Source organism: Coturnix japonica, chromosome 1 (assembly GCF_001577835.2).
Source record: "Coturnix japonica isolate 7356 chromosome 1, Coturnix japonica 2.1, whole genome shotgun sequence".
NCBI lineage: Eukaryota > Metazoa > Chordata > Aves > Galliformes > Phasianidae > Coturnix > Coturnix japonica.
In genome coordinates, this window is record NC_029516.1 from 103,464,672 (window position 1) to 103,486,852 (window position 22,181).

The 22,181-nt window shown below is 33.3% G+C and overlaps 1 protein-coding gene across 17 annotated transcripts in view; it reads left to right on the forward strand.

Annotated features, from left to right (window-relative positions):
* Positions 1-22,181, forward strand: part of DMD (dystrophin) — a 1,014,969-nt gene that overhangs the window by 401,153 nt on the left and 591,635 nt on the right. For all 17 annotated transcript variants that reach the window (XM_015884249.2, XM_015884262.2, XM_032449414.1 and 14 more), the window contains 5 exons: positions 3,140-3,301; positions 6,621-6,731; positions 9,579-9,752; positions 11,451-11,606; positions 17,321-17,491. In XM_015884249.2, the coding sequence (XP_015739735.2) occupies positions 3,140-3,301; positions 6,621-6,731; positions 9,579-9,752; positions 11,451-11,606; positions 17,321-17,491 (774 nt within the window). The remainder of the gene's footprint in view (positions 1-3,139; positions 3,302-6,620; positions 6,732-9,578; positions 9,753-11,450; positions 11,607-17,320; positions 17,492-22,181) is intronic.

A 22,181-nucleotide genomic window follows, 5' to 3' on the forward strand; every position in this document is an offset into this window, starting at 1 on the left:
TTCTCAAGACCAGGCTTACAAAAAACTGTAAGAAATGATATTTTTCGTATAAGCTACATTCAATTTTTACACCACATTCTTCATTTGTTGCAGTTTTCCTCATTTGTTCTCCTCTCAAGAGGAGAAAAGAATTCTTCATTCCACATACCCACATTTGTTTTGAAGAGGGCTTTTTTTAGAAGATCTACAGGGCATGGACTGCACCTGAAGAAGTCTTCATTGGTTTAATTTGCACTTTCGAACTACATCTAATCAAAGATGAATATCCCTATGGGATTGAAAAGTCAAATATTTTTACAGGCTAGAATTTGAAGAAGAGTTAATTCTAGCTTGAGTAGTGAAAAAGAAATTCTGGGCCCAAAATGAATGCTTTGAATGCAAGAAAACTGTACATTAATATATGAACAATTGATGAAAAAAGTAGAGAGATTTTGTAATACATTTCATTCACAAAAATGCATTAGAAGCAGTCCAAGCTTTGTTAAACATTCCACTTCATAACTGCTGTTTTTCAACTTCCTAGCACAAACTTTTCCCATGCTTTTATTTTACTTCAGAACTGTCAACATTTCATAGCTCAGAAATAACTAGACAGTTGGTTGTTTTCCTGAGATTTCCTATTTAGCAATTAACTGTCAGACACTTTCCCTTAGAGACTAAAGCCTCCAGCTTTATTGACTATAATCTGATAGCAAATCTTAGAGCTTCCTATTATGTCTTCAGATCAGTCAACATTAAATGGTATATTTCTCCCTCAGACTAAAGGAAAACCAGTGCTCTTCTGCTAAAATAATGAATAATTGATCAGAATAAATGAAAACAAGTTTAAATTTAAAATATGTATATATAAACAATTTCATTTTTCATATTTCTTATAAAAATTTGCAAATAAAGATAAGCATATAAAAACACTTAAAGGAGATTTAAGGATAAATTTGAAACTCAGGCTAACCTTGTAGGTGTGTTTTATGCTCATTGATTTTTCAAAAGCCCCGTAATGCAAACTACCTTTCTACTGAAACAGAAAGAAGAAACTCCTCCATATTGTTGCATCTCTCTGAATTGAATTGGTATGGGTTCTGCAATGCCGGTGATAATGCCAGGGACTTACCCAGTGAACAGGATTAAGTTTTTGAGTCACTTGGAACATTCTTGTTATCTTAATTTAAATGATGAGCTTTTATGAACATTGGAACAGTACTGCCCTCTGTGCAAATGGACAAATGGTTACTTTCACCAGAGCAGAAGAGATTGATAAATACAGACTAGAGGTGTGATAGATTTCCTCCTTAGAGGCATGTCTTTGTACTTCAAGAGCAGTTGCCCTTACCCATGGGCTGTAGAAAACTATTTAGCCTGTCTCTGGTCTAGTGTATTTTCTTCAATAGACTGATAATAATGGAAAGACACAGTGTGACTTTATATTAGTCAGTCTTGCAAATCAGTTGTAAGGACTGGCAGAGTAAATTGAAGCTGTTTTGTTGTTGTTGTTGTTGTTGTTTGTTTGTTTGTTTGTTTAAACTCTGCTGCTTTGAGCAGGGCAATAATATTTTGATTTAAAATCTTAGATCTGAGGAAGGAAAAAGTCATTTAAATAGCCAGCCACAGTTCTGTCTGGGAAATATTTATTTTTCAGTGGTTCATTTACTTGTTAGTAACACCTTGGTGACTCAGGTGCTTCCATTAACAGTGACTACGTAAGTCCAACATGTAATGCTGCCCCATTCCACAGAAGGATTTTGAGACAGGCAGTGATACAAGATTATCTGATCAGCATTTCTGAAATAGCACAAAGCAGCTTACAACACAAATATAGTAAATACCGGTTGGATCCCCATTCTTTGATACCAATAGCTAATAAAAATACTCACAAGAAGTAACCTTTATTTGTAAAATGTGAATCTATATAGGAGAACCTGAGCTACACGAGGAACAGATATATCAAGATCTTTGATTGAGCTGCTGAGAGATATTATTGTTCAAGGAAAGATTTTTGTAATACATGTGAATTAAAATTGAAGCATAGCTGCCTCACCACTGAGGAAAAGTGTGAATTCACTTGAAAAACAACAGAACACCTAGAAAGTATCCTCTTCCCTCATTCTGTTATTCATGTCACAAGAAAGACAGTCACTTTATTTGGTGGTCAGCAATTTGGCTATACAGAGAAACTCTGTATTGAATTTGAGATAGTTGATTATGTGCCTTGTATAAAGCAAAAATTCTGCTAGGTTTAAGTCTAAACCTAGGTAAAATATGAGAGAGCAGTTGAACACAACAACAAATGGAAGAAAGCAGAAGATTATTTATTACCTGATAATTACACTAAATTGTTACAAATAATAGTCAGTGCTAAACAATTTATGCCCAGTGTTTAAAAATGTATATGTTTTAAGGACAGATTGGAAGGTTGATTTACTATTCTGACTTAGTAAACTGGTATACCATGAAGGGAGCCTCTTTGAAAGGAAAGCATTCTTCTCAAAGAAAGCAGAAAAAAAACAAACAACACAATTGTATTAAAGGTGACTGAAAGAGAATGTGTTTAGAATGATAATAGACTGGGAAGCCCTCAGACAAAGTAAGAATCATCCTTTTTTTTTTTTTTTTTTTTTTCTTTTTTCTTCCCAGAGTTGGCATTGGCTGTCTTCCTGAAAGCTATTTATATTTTGTATATAAGAGCTCCTTCTCAAGAGTGCTTTTATCCCTCTCACTTACTGAAGTGGATTATCACAGATGGGATTGTACCCTATTCTCAGTAAACAAAATCTCTTGAACTATATAATAAGATCTGGAGGGTTGCTAATGCCTCAGAATGAAAGGCTGAACTATTGGGATGGTTTTATTATACAGTTTTGTCAACTTCCATTTATTATAGAAATCCTCAGTGCAGGGTCCTGCATTTTTTTAAGAAGCTGCCTGTGCAGTCTGGAATGGGTTTTTTTGTGTTTGTTTCTTAATAAAAAGAACTGAATGAGTGGCAAAAAGATGAGGAACTTATCTTATAAAAAGGTGGATGAGTACAAGTCAGAAAAACTCTGTTTGATTCTTAGCTTGCATTTTTGGAGAAGAAAAAACAAGTGAAAAAATGTATCATGTGCATTACTGTTGCTAGTATTAATAATGTTGTCGTTTTTAGGCTGTGAGAAGACAAAAGAGTCTTGAACAGAGTATTCAGTCTGCCCAGGAGACTGACAAAACCCTCCGCTTAATTCAAGAGTCTCTTGCTGCTATAGACAAACAGCTGACAGCCTACACTGCAGACAGAGTTGATGCAGCACAAGTGCCTCAGGAAGCGCAGGTAAGTTATATATGGATTGAAATGATGTGCTTACCAGTTTCCTCAGTAAACCAAAGAGTATTTGTTTGTCCCACAGCCTCATACTACTGGGGGGAAATGGCAACACGGTCAGTTTGAACATGCAAGTAAATTTTAAGTGAGATTACTTTGAAATGGTCAAGCAAATACTCTTAATAAGTTTGCATTTTCCTTCTGGTTTCCTTCCTTCTATACCTGTCGAGAAAATGTATAGAATTATAAATAACCTGGAAGACTATAAGTTAACTTCAAAATTACTATGCTATGTGACTCTAAAATTCCCATTGTTTATGAGGTAACCCCTCATCTTCAGTACTCTTAGATGGCTTTTGTACTAAATTATGTGGCCTAGGAATTGTTACTAAATTATTGGAGAATTGACAACATTATTGCTTATGTTATAATGTGCACATTAATGTGCCTGTACTTCAGTTTTTACAGCTCACATAAGTGGAACAAAATCAGCTTTTTGTATTCCTTTAGAAATGGTTTGTTGAGCATCTGGAGTAAAATTGTCCATCTAATTCTCATTTTTACTTGTTCGTTGTTTGTTCTATCATTTTAAAAAAAAAAAAAAAAGCAGGAAAATTGAAAACAGATGTTCTAAAATAATTGTGCTTTCTAGCATGCCTGTAGAGTTTAAAATCATTGTAAAATAAGGTGTCTTGTTCATAGATTATTTTATTTATATTCTGAGCTGAACATATGCACCCCTGAAAATCTTGCTTTATCACCCTTAGAAATATAAGTTTTCCTGTCTTTTGAATTAAAATGTAGGTAACTGTACATGTTTTTAAATATGTGCAGGTATTTATGTGTGTGAGTGTGTGTGAAGAAATATATATATATTTAGAAAACAGGACTGTGTTTTTTGCTTCATTTGGAAAATGATTCTTTATTTGCTCTTAACTTACATTAGTGTAAAAATGGGATTAAGCAACATATTTTTCCACACTGAATCCTAAGCTCTGTTGGTTAGCAGTTGAACTTCTGAAATTATTTTCTCCTTCCTTGAAAAGTGAACATTGTAAATAATTTTTACAAGTAATAGGATGCAAAGTAACATTCATTATTATTATTATTATTATTATTATTATTATTATTATTATTATTATTGTTGTTGTTGTTGTTGTTATTGAATATGTATAGGTTTAATTGCTCATCTGGTTTTTATATATCTCCACTATGTAGGAGAAACTTGATATAAAAGTATGCTTTTTTTGTTTATTTAAACCCCTATACACTATCATTTTTCAATTCATATATGCCTCGGATGCATCTGGTTTATGTACATCTGCAAATACAGAATTGACAGTGATCACAGGCTGAGTCAAAGGAATTAATTCAGAACTTCAACAACTGATGCAACATAAAACTCAATCACCCTAAATTAGCAAACTTTGTCATTGGATAGTTTCAGCTCATTGCCTTTGCAGAACTTGCTTTTATTCTTGAGATTTTGTTGTCTGATGTAGTATTCACCTGATGATATTATACCTACTTTGGGGAAAAGCAGCATAGAGGCTGCTGTCTTTTTCTCTTTCATGTCTTTCATTTTAAGATGCAAGTGGAACCTAATTAAAAAATACTTAATTAACAAGTGCACAAACTTAATGCAAATATTGAAGATCTTTGAAGTTCATTTGAGAGGTTCTTTAAAATCCATAAGGGAAAAGGGAATAAACAATCAAGTTTACACAAGTAAATATTCTGAGTTGTTCAATTAGTGAGCGGCTCTGCTGACTGGTGACAGAATAGGCACATCTCCTGTGAAGCTTCTGCTGGCACAGCTCTCTTGTGGAGTTGAAAGCAGCTGATTTGTATACGGCATCTTACAATAAAGTCTACACAGTTGGAATGGGAGTCTTTCAGTCAATTATGCTGATTTCTGGGCAGAGGTTGGTTTTTCCAGGCTAAAAGATATAGCAAACTGATCAGCAGTATGTGTTGTATTTATAAAGAGAATATGTCTGAAGTTACATTTTAAAAAAACAAACAAACAAAAAAATAAATAAACTGTTAAAGAAGCTTTAGGTATCTCCTTGTCTCCTTCAAGAATTCAGAATAATGTAGAACTTTGATAGGAAGAATAATCTTTGTTTGTGCTGATCAGCAGTTAATCTGAGGCAGGTAGTTCCACTTTTTAAATGAAATGATCGATTTATTAATCTGACAGAAGAAAAAAAAAAAAAAAAAGGATTATTCGAAGGTAAATATGTACTACTCAACTTTTTGGGGTCAGGTTCAAATATAAATTCCACGTGCTTCTTACACCACCATGTGGTTCTGTGCATTTAATACTTGAGAGTCACTACTACCCAACAGTTTCTCCTTACTGATTCACTAACGATGCTGTATTCAGATACAACAATCTACAACAATATGCAGACAAATCAGTTGAGACTCCTCAGGCTGTAATGATTTAAAAAAGAAAAAGAAAAATTTAAAAGCTGGAGTGAGGTTAAACCTAAAACAATATCACAGATTTGTTTGCGTGCTTCATCTGATTTCATTATCTCCACTGCAATCGCTTTCATCTCTATAAATATCCTGAGAAAATACAAGGAAAAAAATCATTGTAGGAACTTGCTAGTTGCTGATATCTTTTCAGGTACCCTGTAACTGACAAGAAAAAATAAATCTGAACTGAAAATATTAAATTTATGTGAGAAAGTACTTTCAAGATTATTATTGGTAGCTTTGTTATTAACTTCTGGTGGGGAAAGAGAATCTTCACATTGTGCTGCTGTTTAGTCTGAGAGATGACTTTTCCTGGTATTGTGGGAAAGAAAGAAAATTTAATTATGTCATTTCTTACCTGAATGTGACAAGTAACTTGTCTGTTGTTGTCCCTGTAGACATAACTACAGTGCAGCATGGAAAATGAGTGGACACTGTGTTTCTCAGGAAAACAAAAGTACCATACTTTGTCTTTCCAATAAACTCATTGAATAATTTCATTTCAGTAGCGTTAAGTAGTACACAATTTATTTTTTTTTTTTCCTTCAGAAGAAAGAAATCTATATTTTTGCCTGCACTTTAATTAAAATTGTCTGAGTAATATTACATCATCTTTGCCACGTCAGTGAGCTGTAGGTTTGTGTAGGCGATTGTGATCAAGGGAAACTAAACTGAATAGTGTAAAGTGAAGAAGTAATTTATTGAAAAAATTCCTCTATTTATGCAGTATACAGCATAGTATTTTTAAAAAATATGCTTCAAAGTCAACTACTCCAAATAATGTCAACAAGACAAACATTTTCTTGAAACACTTCTGACTATATTATTTGTTCTTCAATAGAAAATACAGTCTGAATTAACAAGCCATGAGATTAGTTTGGAAGAAATGAAGAAACGAAACCGAGGCAAAGAATCTGCAAAAAGAGTTCTTTCCCAAATCGATGTGGCACAGGTATGCATATTTTATTTCCAACGTTTTTCCTTCAATCACACAAACAGACAACCTTAGTAATATTGTTTCTATATTGTGAAATATTCTTAAGTTGTTTCTTATGCTTTAGCTATTCCTTTCTAAACAGGAAATCAGAAAGAAGCCTATTTTTCCATTACAGTTGGTAACAGTTCTAGGACAGAACTGCTTAACTAACTTATGTGAACATCCTTCCAATATCACATTGCTAATTCCTAGTGATATTTTGACATTATTGAATACAGTAAAACTTAAAAGAATGGAAAATCTCTAAAAACATTTTAAACCTGTAGTTTTTGTTATGAAAAGAGAATGAATCTTGTGCTTCTAAAGAGGATGTTTTTCTCAGAAGAAACAATAAGTAATACTGACTTAGTCTCAGTCTTGCATTTTTCTCCCTTCAGTTGTTGCTGCACTCTTAAAGTAGGCTAGACATGTTTATTTGAACATTGAGCATGGTATGAAATAAATAAGTTAAACTAGCGATACATCTTAAGAATTTAAATAATTCTCATTTTACTTCTGACTAAAGTTCCTTTTAGTCCAGTACCATGCCATCAGTACTAGCCAAAAGACAGTGGTAATTAAATATTTACTGATGTTCCCCCAGTGATATACAGTTTGGAAATTTCTGAGTTAGAGGTATTTGAAAATTTCTGTCTGATGACTTTATGATCTGTTGTAAACTGCTGGAATTCTTTTGTTTACTTGAATGCTGTATGACTCTGTCCTTCATTTTGTTCATAGAACCATAGAATGGCTTGAGTTGGAAGGGATCTTAATGATATTCTTGTTCCCACCCCCTGCTGTGGGCAAGCTTCCCAACAACTTCATCTTGTGTTTCCTTTATAGAAGTGTAACTTGATGTCACCTTCTTTGTCAATTTCAAGAAACAGATAGTATGCACTTACAGTTCTCTGTTTTGCATTCCTCTTTTCTTACTGACCCTCAGCTGTCTCTTTTCCAGACTAACTAGTATGTTTAGACCACAGTGAGACATTGAGACATATAGTTCTGATTGCTTTGTCATTCTTCTTTATTCATTTTCTATGTACAGGTTTTTTTTAGAGATGAGTGGTTCAAAACTGCACAGTGTTTGAACGCAGTATAGCTTTATGCAGCAGCTGTTATACTGTGACAAGTATTTTCTCTTTTGTTTTTTATGTTCCAAATCAGTCCAGATACCCACTTTGCTTTTTTGCCTTCTTTTAGATGTTCACCTGATATTTCCTTAAAACTGTTGGACATAATAACTATATAATTTAACAATCATAGATATCCCTATAGCTTGAGTGAGAGTTCTATAGATGATATAGATCCCAGTCCCAGTTACATAAAAAGCATAATTTTTTGTTTGTTTGTTTGTTTTATTACAGATCTGCTGTGCTGTGCAATCTTCAGTGATTTTCTCTACCACAAATAACATATTTCTCTCTGTTTTCTAGGTCATGTTTACTATATTGTTCACCATAAATAGTAACAGATAGTGATGGGGCATTGCAGGCTTCCCACATGACTTCATCAAGCTGAAGTATCACAAGAAGATGAAAAACTAATTAAGTATGAATCTAGTGTATGCAAACACTCTGTAAAAATGTGAGACCATTCATTCCAAATCTTTCTTTCCTATTTCGATCCATTTATTCACTTATTTATTTAGGGAAATACTTCCTTTTCTAGCCCATTAGATCTCAGTTTAATTAAGAATGTTTAATAAGCAGTGTAGATGGAAAGACATGTTGGAAATCTGAGTTTCCTGTAGTACCCATTATTGTCTTCCACTAATACAAGAGTGTGATTTTTGACTCCTTAACAGAATTCTAACAAATAGGAGAAACAGTATTTCCCTTTCCAAAAAAATTATGCTCATTTTTACAAATGCTATGTTTCTACTTAAATTCTAATTCTGTTCCATATTACAATTCTTTTCAAGTTTGTATAGTACGGAAAATAAAAGTGTTAGTATAAAGTGTCCAAAATTTGAAGACAAAGTATTGAAAGTGTGTTTGCAAATGCTGAATTCTTATTTAATTATCCTTTTCCCAATGACCTGCTATTTTTCAAACAGTAGAAAAACTTATGTTACTAGTAATTTGCCCTATATTTCTAAAGATAAACAGTTTCTTGTAGGTAATTAAGATGTCCTTTCTTTGTTTAATTTCTCATTATTTTCCCTTCCCCTGATGACTGCATAAGCAAACGATATAAATTATTGACAACCAACTCTGAAAATTTTGAAAGTAGAAGCTACACTTGTAATAGATTTTTTTTGCCTTCAAACTAATTTCTTTTTATTCTAGGTTATGTTTTTTTTTTGTTGTTGTTTTTTCTTTAATTGAAGTGTAAATCATTTTCATACTTTAATTTTTGTGCTAGACCTACTTACTTTCAAGAAACTTTACTTGGGTTTATTTGGGGGTTTATTAGAGATACACTAATAGCAAGAAGGAGCAACATGGTCAAGAATTGATAAGCATCCACTCTGGATCTCTTTGTATTATGCTCAAGCCATTAAACCTATATTTTCTCCTCACCTCCAACATTATACAAATTGGAAAATATGAAAACCTTCCCTTTCTTCAGTCCAGCATATGGGCTCCTTTGTCATTGGCTATGCTACGTCCAGTACCCTAGATAATGCAAGACGTTTTTTTTCCTGTGGAAACCAAGATTCTCTGCTGCTGGTATTTTTCCCAAAAGATTTGAGATGTTTAAATTAAAAACTGTGCTGATTGACCATGGATTCTGAGCATCATGGAATGGAGCCAAGAATTGTCTTCAATGTTGATGTCATTTCACGTCTGCTACTCACACCTCTTTATTTTTCAGAAAAAGCTGCAGGATGTCTCTGTGAAGTTTCGCTTGTTTCAGAAACCAGCTAATTTTGAACAGCGTCTACAAGAATGCAAAAGAATTTTAGATGAAGTGAAGTTGCAAGTGCCCAAGTTGGAGACGAAGAGTGTTGAGCAGGAAGTAGTACAATCACATTTGGACCACTGCATGGTAAATACATAAAATGTTATTTTACTTTCTATTCTATCCTCCAAATATAAAGTATTTGCTGTGATTGTTTCAATATATCTTTGTGAGAGATATTAAGAATCTGAGAAAAAAGTTAAGAGGAAAGTTATTTAACAAAAGTTATAGGAGCCACTTTAGGCAATGGACACTTTTCAGGGGGGCTGGAGAGTGAAGCTCAGAAGTGTATGGGCAGAGCTAAGGAATACAGAATGCTGCATGGAAATAAGGATGAGAAAAGAAGTATCCATCACAAAACTGAAAAAAATATCAAAATATTCGCACTGAAGTGAACTTATGAACAATGGCTATGGACTTTCACTATATTAAAATACAATTCAGAGACATTTTCTAATCCCCCCTTCCAGTACTGGATATGTGTTTCTCTTTCTGGGTGGGCTGTATTTCCCTCAACGTGCTACTATCATGAAACTGTGTAATATAACTGGGGGTGTTGCAATGCACTGTATTTATTCTAGTTGGCAAACATACAGAAAGCCACTGGTTACTCCCAGTACAGCTTTCAAGACTTGTCTTGCTGTGACTTTCTTATGGTACAGAAGTAAAAGACCTGAATATATCATATTTCTAATAGTTTTATACATCTCTCATTAAATAAAAATCAGTGGCTACATTTTTTCCTGATTAGTAATGAAGAAATGTGAATGAATCACGTTAATTCCACTTTGTCATTGGCAGGAAGTAAAGTTGAACTTACTGTTGACAAAAATAAAATGGAGATTTTAACAGCAAATATAAGAGCAATCATGTTGCAGTGTTATGGTTTCTTGTGGGTTTTTTTTTTGTTTGTTTGTTTGTTTTGTGTGTGTGTGTGTGTGTTTTGTTTGTTTGTTTGTTTGTTTTTTCATGCTTCAGCATTCCTGAATTTTTCTCTTTTATAATAAGCATGGAACAAGTTGGTGCTGTTTCATTATTTACTGGGCTTTTCTTAAATGCAATTGTCCTTGAGTTCATAATTTTATCAGAACTACATGGTATTTAGAAGCCCTGTACTAATAGTTTCACTCAGCAGTTAGCTTTTTCAGCCCCATAACTTTCATGCTCTAAGGACATGTTTATAGAACATCTTTCCCTACAACAAATCTCATAATATTAATTTTTAAAAATGTAGTCATATTATCCACATTCAGGCCACATGCTCTGCTGCCCTATGGGCTTTTGCATCATGGCTGCACATAGGGATCTACTCAGCATTGTGTCTGTGGGCTACAAGTGGACTGCCCTCCCCATGGGCCTCTGCTGGGCTGCAGGGTGTTTCTGCTCCATAACTGGAGAACCTCATATTCCTTCTGTATTCATGCTGGTGGATGCTAGGTCAGTACTAATAATGACAGGTTGTTCTGAATCTTGCAATTTAATTTCTGGAAAAAATTAGAAAAAGTGGTGGATTTTTCTCGTAAACTTCTATATACACTTTATACATACACACACACTCAGGGTGAGTTTTCTCCACCCTTAGGTCATGTACATGACATCTACTGTGCACTCTCAGCTCTTCTAGTTTTCAAATGGAAGTGAATGGTGTTCAGTCATGTGTAGTGATGTTTTTGTGCAGCAGACAAAATGAAGAATTCTAGTGTGTCTTTGTATTATCTTCAATAGTCTTTTCATTTTTACTTATTTTAATAGGGGTGTTTCTCTTTCATATTTCTATTTGATTAGAAATTATATAAAAGCCTGAGTGAGGTGAAGTCCGAAGTGGAAACGGTGATAAAAACTGGGAGGCAGATTGTTCAAAAGCAGCAGACAGAGAACCCAAAAGAACTGGATGAAAGGCTTACAGCTTTGAAGTTGCAATATAATGAATTGGGTGCGAAGGTAAGCTGTATGATTTGTAATACAAAATCATATTCTTTTTATAACTGGAAAAAGTGAAGAATAAGCTTGGTATGTTCAGTTAATGTTTTTTTTTTACTGGTTGCTTTCAATGTCTTCACATTCTTAATGGTGTAGAGAGAATAGAGAGAATAAGAGATAAAGGCAGTCGTCAGAATGGCAATTCTGTTCTCCTGTAGAAAGAAAGAAAGAAAGAAAGAAAGAAAGAAAGAAAGAAAGAAAGAAAGAAAGAAAGAAAGAAAGAAAGAAAGAAAGAAAGAAAAGAAAGAAAGGAAAGAAAGGAAAGAAAGGAAAGAAAAGAAAGAAAGAAAAGAAAGAAGAAGAAGAAAGAAAGAAGAAAGAAAGGAAGAAAGGAAAGAAAAAAGAAAGAACAAGGAAAGAAAGAAGAAAAAGAAAGAAAAGAGGAAGAAAAACAAGGAAGAAAACCTTCTGGAGAATCAGACAATTGCTTTATTAAACTTTAAAATTATACTTCCTTATACATTTTACTCTTTTTTTTTTTTTTTTTTTTTCTCCTATTTTGTTCCCTAGTTTATTTTGTTTTAGCCAGAAGGGGGTCTTGTTTCCTTATAATGTATCAAACAACCACTACCTTCAAAACACTTCAAGTCAGAAAAGTACTCAGGATTTCTTTGTGATTTTTTTCACTTTTTTTCTCCCCTGAAGAACTACTTGACAAAAGAGAGAATTCTACTTCTCATTTCCTTTTGCCTCTAGTTGTACAGATCATTATGTATTTTGTTTCTATTTGTTGCTGTCCAAAAATCTATTCACCAAAAGTTCTTGCTATTGCAGCTTTCCCCAGGAGGCATTTGTGTACCTCTCCGCTTTGCTTCATCTGCACTCTTGACTTTAACTAAACATAACATTCAGTTCTTGTCATAACTGTTTCCTGGTTTAAATCTGTAAAACCCTGACTTTCCTAGTTGCTGTATCCTAGTATATAAACCACACAGAATCTTGTTCATTGAGTGTGTGGAATAGCTGTCTCACTGTATTACGTTTCAGAAATGAGCAAGATTTGTTTTTATTTTTATTTTTTAAATTTTTTTATTTGACATTCTCTGTTACATAGGTACCCTCAGATTTCTTCCTTTTGGACAACAGTGCCTTTAAGTTCTTTAATCAGGAATGCATTAATGAGTATTAATGTATTAACAATTCAAATTGAATTATTTAGGAAAGTCTTTAAAAATAGTCTGATATTTATACGGTGCTCTGTTTGACCACTTAATATTTCTTAGTGTATAGTTAGGAGGACTACATGACTACTTTTCCAGTATTCTCTTATTTCAGCTTCTCTTACAGAATGTATATATATATATAGAGAGAGAGAGAGACCTCTAAATGTTATAGTACTTTACTTTATGATGCTAATTAATTGTAATATTATATGTTATTTATATGTAACCAACCTCATAGAACCTGTTGCTAATAATATCCTGAGCACTGCTTTTCCTTGTGTAAAATTTTCATTTATATATCATCTATTTCTATAGCAATTCATACACAGTTTAGAAGCTGCTATTCTTCCTAAAAGGACAGTGTTTTCATTATAACAAAGATTCCCTCAGATTTAAATAAACAAATGAAATGACAGGCTGCTAACTACTATTAACAAGAACAGGTCTAAATAAAGAAAGAAATCTGTGTCAGTTCCTAAAGGCTTTTTATTCTGGTTCTGCATTATCTATGGAAGAGGTTGCCTGCTAGTGAGGTACAGTCCTCTATAAGAACTGCTGATCTTTGAAGAGGAGTTGTGGCATTAACCTAAGGAAAATGTAATACAAAACAGTCAACCACTGTCTTGAATTAAAACAGTTCTCTGCCATTCTTTAAAACACAGGTATTAAGCGACATCAGTATTTTGAGTGTAAAGAAGAATGAAAAGTCTGCTTCATTAAGGTGTGGATAGCTATCATTTAAGAATAGATGATACATTTGTTTTTTCCATTATTTTAGAATGGACTGTAGCATTTTTTTCTTCATTATATTTAAGATAATTGCATCCGACAGGTGCCATTATTAGAGGGGACCTGTTAACTAATGAAGTGATAAAAATGTGCCATTAGAAGGCCATTAGTGATCTAATAGAGCAATACCTCTAATTAATGTCTTTCAAAAATATGTAGTGCTTTGTTTACCATTATTGCCCTGGATTTAATTTTTTACATTTACTTTCACTCATAATGGTAGTTAATGCTTTTAGAGGGTCACAAAGGCTTAGAATTAGTGAACTGAACTGATCACTTAGCCATGTTCAGTCCTTATTGATTGTGCTGATTTTGGAGAACCACAGCTTTTCTTTTTGTGAAAAACCTGATAGTAGTAATAACTGATAGTATGTCTCAGGACTGAACTCGGTAGTTTCAGGGGAAAAACACTCTTCTTCACACTTAGACAATATTTCCAGTTCTTAATAACCACATTCTTAGGGATGTAAAATGGGTTTAATTTAAATCTACTGAGGTTTTGTGCTCTCAAGAAGTCAGGAAAATTACAATCATTTCTAATAGTTTTATACATCTCTCAGTAGAGGTTTTCTATATTTTTTAGATACATTTACTGTAGACTGAAGCTAGAAATTCCCTTATAGAAGGAGAAAGTTATATTTTTGTTTACTTCTTTTCTTATTATAGTATGAACATATGGATATAAATTCCTATCAATGCCTCTGGTAGTATAAGACCTTAAATCTCTTTTACTTCTATAAAGGAGTTTTGTCTTTGTCAGAACATCACCCTTCATTTTTAGCTGAATATGCTCTGAAAGTGTGATGAATAATTTTGAAAATTCAATAGTGGCCTCAGTGTACATAAGTTTGAGATGAAATTACAGGAAACTAAAATGTGATTTGAATATCATGGAACAGAGATTGCATCTATGAAGAGCATTCCATGTCTACGCTTGCATTCCCTCGTGCATATTATGTCTCTGTAACAGACATATACATGCATATGTACACATGAACAGCTGTTACAACTTAAGTAGTTTGTTAGGTGTGAGTAAATGTTGCATATGGTCTGCAACATCTTTACAGCAAATCTCTTTGTGATAATTCAGCAGATTAGAGAATCTCTAAACAAAGTGGCAGTAATATTTTTCTTGCTGCTCTACTAAAGGTGTTGCTGCTGTACAGACCACCACTTGGAAGGTGAGATGATTCCTCCTCACAGTCCACTGCTATACAGGATTTTGTCTATTCAACTTCAGCTGTATTGCTTAAAGGTTTTAAAATACCTTTCATTTTGCTTTGGTTATCTACTCCTCCCATTTTTATTTACTACAGCTAAAGATTCTTGCAAGTAAAGTATTTAACATAGCTCAGACAGTTTTAAAATATAGAAAAGGTTTATGGAGTATAAATATTATGTTTGGTATCACTGTAGGAAACAAGGCCTTGAGAGGGCACTGTTTCCTACTTTTCTTCAGAAATACAGCTTTATGTTTTAAGTAAAAAATGTAACTAATACAATTGTTACTTCCAGATATATACAGTGTAGATGGGAATAGTGTTATATTATTGACAGAATATCCAGCATTTAGAGATATATAGATTAACACAGTTTTTTGGGTTTTTTTTTTGAGCTTGGACAGGTACCAATAATTTAATTTTATGTTATATAAATTTATATATATACCAAATGATTTATATATATAGCAAATTTATATATTTATTCCAAATGGTTATGGTTTCTCTTACACAGGCAATCACACAATGGGTAGTGCACTTTGCATTATATTTCTGCAAAGTACATGCAAATAGTTATTTAATGTAATTGTTAATATTCCTCAGAAGAGGTGAAAAGCATACGTGGACTTCAGGCTCCTCTTATTTGAATCTTTCTGCAGCTAAAAAGCTGAGTATTATTGTCTTTCTTAGGGATTACCTTTTGGCCTGACTAAATTCTGAGGTCTCATTTGATGAATGTGGTATATGAGAAAGTACTTAAAGTATATTCAGGGAAGAAAAGTCCTGAAGTTTCAGTAGTAATCCTCCACAGAATAATAATACACAACCAAGGACAATTTGTTGTTTATTCCCTGAGTAAATACAATGTTTACTCTAGTAGACCAAAAGACAACCTATTGCCTTTAAAAACTTAAACTGTCCTTTGCTAGGACTAGGAAACAATTTAATCCCTATGCCACTAGTTCTATTCAAGCAATTTTAAAGGACCATCTAATTTTACTTAGATATTGGTACCATTTTTGGATATCTGTTACTACTGTGGACAATGCTGCCAGCATTTATATTCTTGAAGAGAATAGGTCTTATAATAGATGGGGAGAAAAGATAATGGGATTTTTAACCTCAAAGTCCTGGTTTCATGAACAACAGAAAGTCCTACTCAAAATATGTGAAAAATTCATTTCCATTTATAAGATTAGACAAATATAGGATCTTGAAGTGGTAGTAAGCGACTAAAATACTGACATAACTTAGAAGTTCCAGTTATTATATAACCAAAATAAAAATTAAACTTAAAATTTATGTTTAAAAAAGTTAAATAAAAATCAGTAGCTACAATTTTTCCTGATTAGTAATAAGATATGTGAAATAATTAGACATTTATTGTTAATATTTGTGATCCACTGCACAGATTTGATCTGCCTTCAGTTATTAGCAATTTTTAAATTTCTACAGCGCATAATGTTATTCATATTTTCAAATTAGCAGTTTCCAAATGTCCTATTGTACTGCAGGTTTCCACGTGAGACTTCTTCACTTACTCTTATGCCTGCTTTCCTTAGTATTCAGAAACTTATTTATCTTCCTGAATGTGCTGAGGGGCTTGCAGGGAAAATTATATTCCCCTTATCCTTCAAGATGCTTACCAAAATGTAATACAGAACAGTCACAACAAACATTCAGCTTTTCTTGCAGGGGTTCCCTGTAGTGTGCATAAAACAACTTAAGAAACAGAACGTGTATTGTCCATATTACTTCACATCCAAAATATTCAGCATATGAAAATCCTAACTGAGGACCTGTGATGACAAAGTTGTTAATGTGGGGAGTTGGAAGATTGGAAGGTGCAAGTGCAGTAGTGACTTAAGTAGGTCAGGTTGGAAAGTTTACTGTAAAGCACAGAAGTGCTGCTGGTAAGTCTGTAGTAAAGATTCACAGGTAAGAGACTGGCAGTCACATTCATGGGTTGTGCCCTGGGACTTGAGCTAGTAACAGTTTTATGGGAAATGTGAACAAGAGCTGGTTCTCTAAGGAAACTAGAAATGACAAAACAAACTGGGGATAAGGAGGTTGAAATTAAAAGAAGATTATGACAGAAGATGGAGGACAATTGAACAGAAGCTTGGGATAACAGTCTACAAGCTGCACTTCCTTTAATAATGGTGTAATATGGCTTACTTATAGTAAATGCTTGTGTAACTCTGTAGAAATGTATGTTCACCTTTCTCTTCTTGGTTTATATGGAACTAAGAAACATTATCTTTAGTTAGCACTGAACAAAACTGCACGTGAATACTTGAAGATTTTTTTTCTTTTTTTAATTGGTATTTTCATGCTAGCTGCAAAAATAAACACTTTGAGAACTTATTAAAACTGTATATATTATAAGTGCAATTTGCCTCGAAGAATTTTAAGTTAAGCTTTCATACAAAAGTGGCAGCCAGAATATACTAAAAAAAAATCATCAAACCAGAGTTAAGAAACACGTGTTTTATTTCTACAGGTGACAGAAAAAAAGCAAGAGTTAGAGAAATGCTTGAAATTGTCCCGGAAGCTACGAAAAGAAATTAATTCCCTGACAGAATGGCTTGCAGCAACAGATGTGGAATTGACAAAGAGATCAGCTGTGCAAGGGATGCCTAGCAATTTGGATGCTGAAATTGCTTGGGGCAAGGTAACAATGTAACGCACACTGTACCTTTATACATCTCAGTTTATGCATATTAAAGAAGGCTTGGTAAAGGGAATAACAATTCTAGTTTTAATCGGCAGAATTTTACAACTGCTATGTTACTATCACAAACACTAATGCTCAAAAAAGTTTTAAGCATCTTAATCTCCCTACATGTATATATATACTTGCACAATTCTGTTTCACACTGAAATAATCTTCCCTGAAATGAGTTTGAAGTAGAATTTTATTTTTCAAAGAGTATTTTGAATTTTCCATCCAGTATCCATGTAAATAGAGATCCCTTCTCTCTCATCCCACTTTACTTAAAAAGTTAAAAAATAGAAGTAAAAGAATTCCAGCAGATAAAAGAAGGGTGTCAGAAATCAGTAGGGTCCATGTGTTCATGTAGCAGCCAAGAGGAAGAATATTTGGTTCCTTATCCATTTTGTTTTGTCGCTCATTCATTTTTACTCCGAGGGCTTCATATATCAATAATACCTTACTTTGAACTCTTAGTTTAGGTGAAAATGCAAATCCTAAAATGAAATTTTCCTCAAATTTAATACATGTACCACTAAATAGATAATAATCTTACAGAATCACAAAGGGACGTAAGAGCTATATCAAGCTGCATATCTCTGTGGAATACTAAGACAGCACAGTATCATTTGACGCTAGGTAATTTGGTTTATATTCTGTATACGTAAGGAAAATCCATTCTGACTGAGATCATAAGCAAACCAAACCATCATTATATATACATACCAAAAGATGTGCTTTTGAGGAAACCACACTCATCATAATTCAAAGCTTCAAACTTTCAAAGAATGATGTGCAGCCAGGGACGTTTTGATTAAGTACCGTTACATGATTCCAAAAAAATACAGCAAAAAACTGTAAAACTGTTTTCTTGTGTGTGAAAAATTAGCGCTTCAGCTCCACTTAATAGGAAAAGTCCTTTCAACAACTTACTGGTTTCAACACGCAATATAGATATGGCCATGAATAATGTGCAGGCAATTTTATGACTTCCATAAAAGACTGTAGTTGATTCAGACACTGGAGTACAATTTGCTTTGTGTTTCTTATGTTTTGTTTTGTGTTTTTTTTGTGTGTGTGTGTGTGTTTCTTTTATGTTTTGTTTTTAACTGCCCCTTTCAAGTTTCTGAGTTTAGTGCCTTTAACCTTGAAATACACTGATGATTTATGAAACAGGTACCAAGAAAAAGAAAATGCTAGAAGTTTTTCGTGAGGTATGGAATATATATATATATTTTTTTATCCTCAGTCTACAAGTGACTGTGTTTTAAAAGTAGTGTCCAAAAGTATGCTAAGATCACTCCTTAGTATCTTGCAGTTACTTTTTTGACTATTACTGCTTTGACTTTCAAACAAAAGCCTTGTACCCATTGCTGTTTGCTGTTTTCCCACTTTCACTTACTGCCATTAAAGCTTTACAGTTTTTCTCATCACTTCTGCATGATATTTTAATCTTGTCACACATTATAAGGTCACAGTTGTTTAAGAGATATATTAAATAATCATATCAATTTAATGTCCCCTAACTGTGTTGCTAATTAGTTCTTTAGTGTAATTAGTATGCAATTTACACAGTGACACAGTGAACAAAGCAAACAAACAAACAAACAAACAAAAAAATCATTTAGTATTGCTGAACTATGAGATACAGTTCTCCAAAAACAGGAATGCAAACTGTATGTTCCTAGGTACATTTCCAGGAAAGCTAATTCAGATGGATTTAACATAGCACTAGCTCAAATGAAAAGACTTGTCTTTGAAATCATTTAACCATTAGATGTATTTCTTCAGATATTGCGTAATTTGAATGTAAAGTTTGATGAATTGCACAGTTGCATAGTGGGAAGTTCTTGTTACATTTTAATGTTATTATGAAAAGTGTATATTTTATCTTATAACAACAACAACAATAATAATAATAATAATAATAATAATAATAATAATAATAATAATAATAATAATAATAATAATGTAACAAAAGCTATTTAAAATGAGAAATTTTAACATGAAAAAATATATCAAGCAGATGAACATACTAGTCCTAAAAACGCTAAAGTATTATGAATTCTCATGAGGAAATTATGTCTAAAGGATTGCAAAAATATAAAACTGGTAACAAGTACATTTTGGCTTCAGCTCCAGAATAACTCTCTCATTTGGGTCTGGCCTCATGTACTGCCTCAGCTCTTCTGCTTCAGTTAGTTGATGATTAAAATAAGGATAAACAACTTTGTATGAAAACAACTCTTCTTGAAGTATATATTTACTGCATGTCTTTCATAAATCCTTTTTCAGGATTGATTCCCTTTAGGGGAATATAAATCAATATTCCTGTAAATACAAGCACATTATTAGTTTTGAACTACCCAACAGACTGGTAGCAGATGCAGGCCTTCCAGATACACATGTACATGATGAAATTGTGTGATATAATTATATTTTTGCACAAATGATCTGTTCCCACTGTAGCAGGAAGTGTTGTATGGTACATGAACACTTTAAAATCATTTTGAGGAATTCACATCCAAGTATGCCACTGCTAGTCCTATGTGGATTTCAGTGTAGCATGGTACAAAATAGTATATCAATAATTCAGTCCCCAGTACCAGGTCATCACAGTATCTGATTAGTGTCACAGCTTTGGGCTTTGGACTTCCTGAGTAAGTGCACTACTGAGAAGATTAACCAATCTAACCAAATGCAATGGGAGATTAATTAGGCCCAGCAGATTGCCATTGTTTGGAAAGTATGCTGAAAACTAGCATGGAAAATGGAAACAGAGTCAGGAAAACTCAGTAGTGTGAATGAACTGAAATTGGATGTGTGCTGCAGTCATTGCAACTGAGCAGAGAACACATAATCTTTTTCTTTACAGCACAAGGATACAGTTATATTTATTACGTAACTTATTTCTAATGAGTTTTCAATACCCAACTATTTTAAAGCATGCAGAAAACTCACAGTTTCAAAGATAATTATTGAGGTTAGAGGTAAATGTTGTCTTCAAGGTATAAACATCCAGAAGCAAAAAGGAGCAGGAGATATCAGTAATGAAAAATAATAGTCTTTACATGAAGGCAATTGTGTGCATCTAGAATTTGTCTAAGGATAGAATAAAAACTTGTCTTCTGAGTTATTTGAAATGAGAAATGTAATGAAGGCTGTAAGTTGTGTCTTTTTACTCAACAGAGACAAGATAAAACTTTCCACTTGAATTCAGTTCTGTTATAATAGATAAGAATAATGACACATGAGTAGAAAAATAGTCATTAAATATTGTATATTAAAAATCCATTTATAATTAGAATACTGAGTTAGTGTATGCGTTTATCACAAAAGACATTAATCATTGTGGGGCTTATTTGTCTTTTAGTCAGAAGCTGGTATGATATGATTTTGATTGCCAGAAAATCATGTTCTCAATAAGGAAATGCCAGATGGTAGCACGAGGAAAGATTCTCTATCGCTCCCTATCAGCAGTGTAATTTTACCATTGCTATGTTATACTTCAGCTGGAGAACGTAATGCTAGTGAGTGTAAAGCTGACTTGAAGTACTCAGAAATACATTAGCTAACACATTCAGCAACATATTTCCTGTCAGTAAAATCAGTGAAATAAAATGATCTGTAAATTGTTTGAACTGATTCATTGTCAGTGGTCAGGATGTAATAAGAAATAAAAGATGCTCTGTGAATAAACAAGTAAATGTGTATCAGCCCCTGGGGAGGCCATGATGTCAGTTTCTCAGTTTCTGATTAATTGTGTAATCTCACCCAGGAGAACTCAACAACCAGGGTTCTCTCTTTTACAGAGATTTAAATTATTAAGATTACTTTAGAGTAATTCACAAAATACAGGCTGTGTGGAGCCATATGTAGCTTTTTCTTCTATCTTTTCTTGATTCTGAATTTTTGAATCTACATATCTAAATTAATAGAAAAAAAAATGGTATCCTTATTACTTAGCCACATTTGTGGTTTGTGGGGGGGGGGGGGGGGGGGGGGGTGGAGAACAAACAAAGAAACAAGAACAAAAAAACAGTTTAATCTGATACATAGCAGTCTTACTCTGTCGCTCAGAAAACCTCTTCATCATATTATCAGAAAAAAAAGAACAACCCACATTCCTATGTGGCTTTATTTTTCAATCATCAGTTGTTCCTAGTTAGTCTTTGCTAATGTAAAGGAGGTTATGATTTTTGTTTCCTGATCAATATCAATAGCATAACCAAAGCCAAACAGCTGTAGTAGTTGTTGCTAAATGCAAGGATAAAGAGTATCCCACACTAGAGTTGAATCAGAAAGAGAGATGTGAACCTTGTTTAAAGTGTACATGGCTGCACAGACAGCTACATTTATTTATACAAACAGTGATTCATCCTGTAATTATGTGGGTCCATACGTAAAATAAAGGTACTACTGTATACAACTTAAAACCTCTCCTTATGAATTCTTACTAAAGTTTATCTTCATATCTTGCAACACTGCAAAGGATCCTACATATTCCTGAGTTTCAAGTCATCTGATTTTTCTATTCCTAAAGTAAAACTTTTATTTTACTTTGTAGTTTCTTTCCTGAGGCTTCAATGGTAGGGACTTGTGTAGAGAAGCTTAGCTGGTCATATCTGCAACCTTCTCCCTTTCCTCCTTT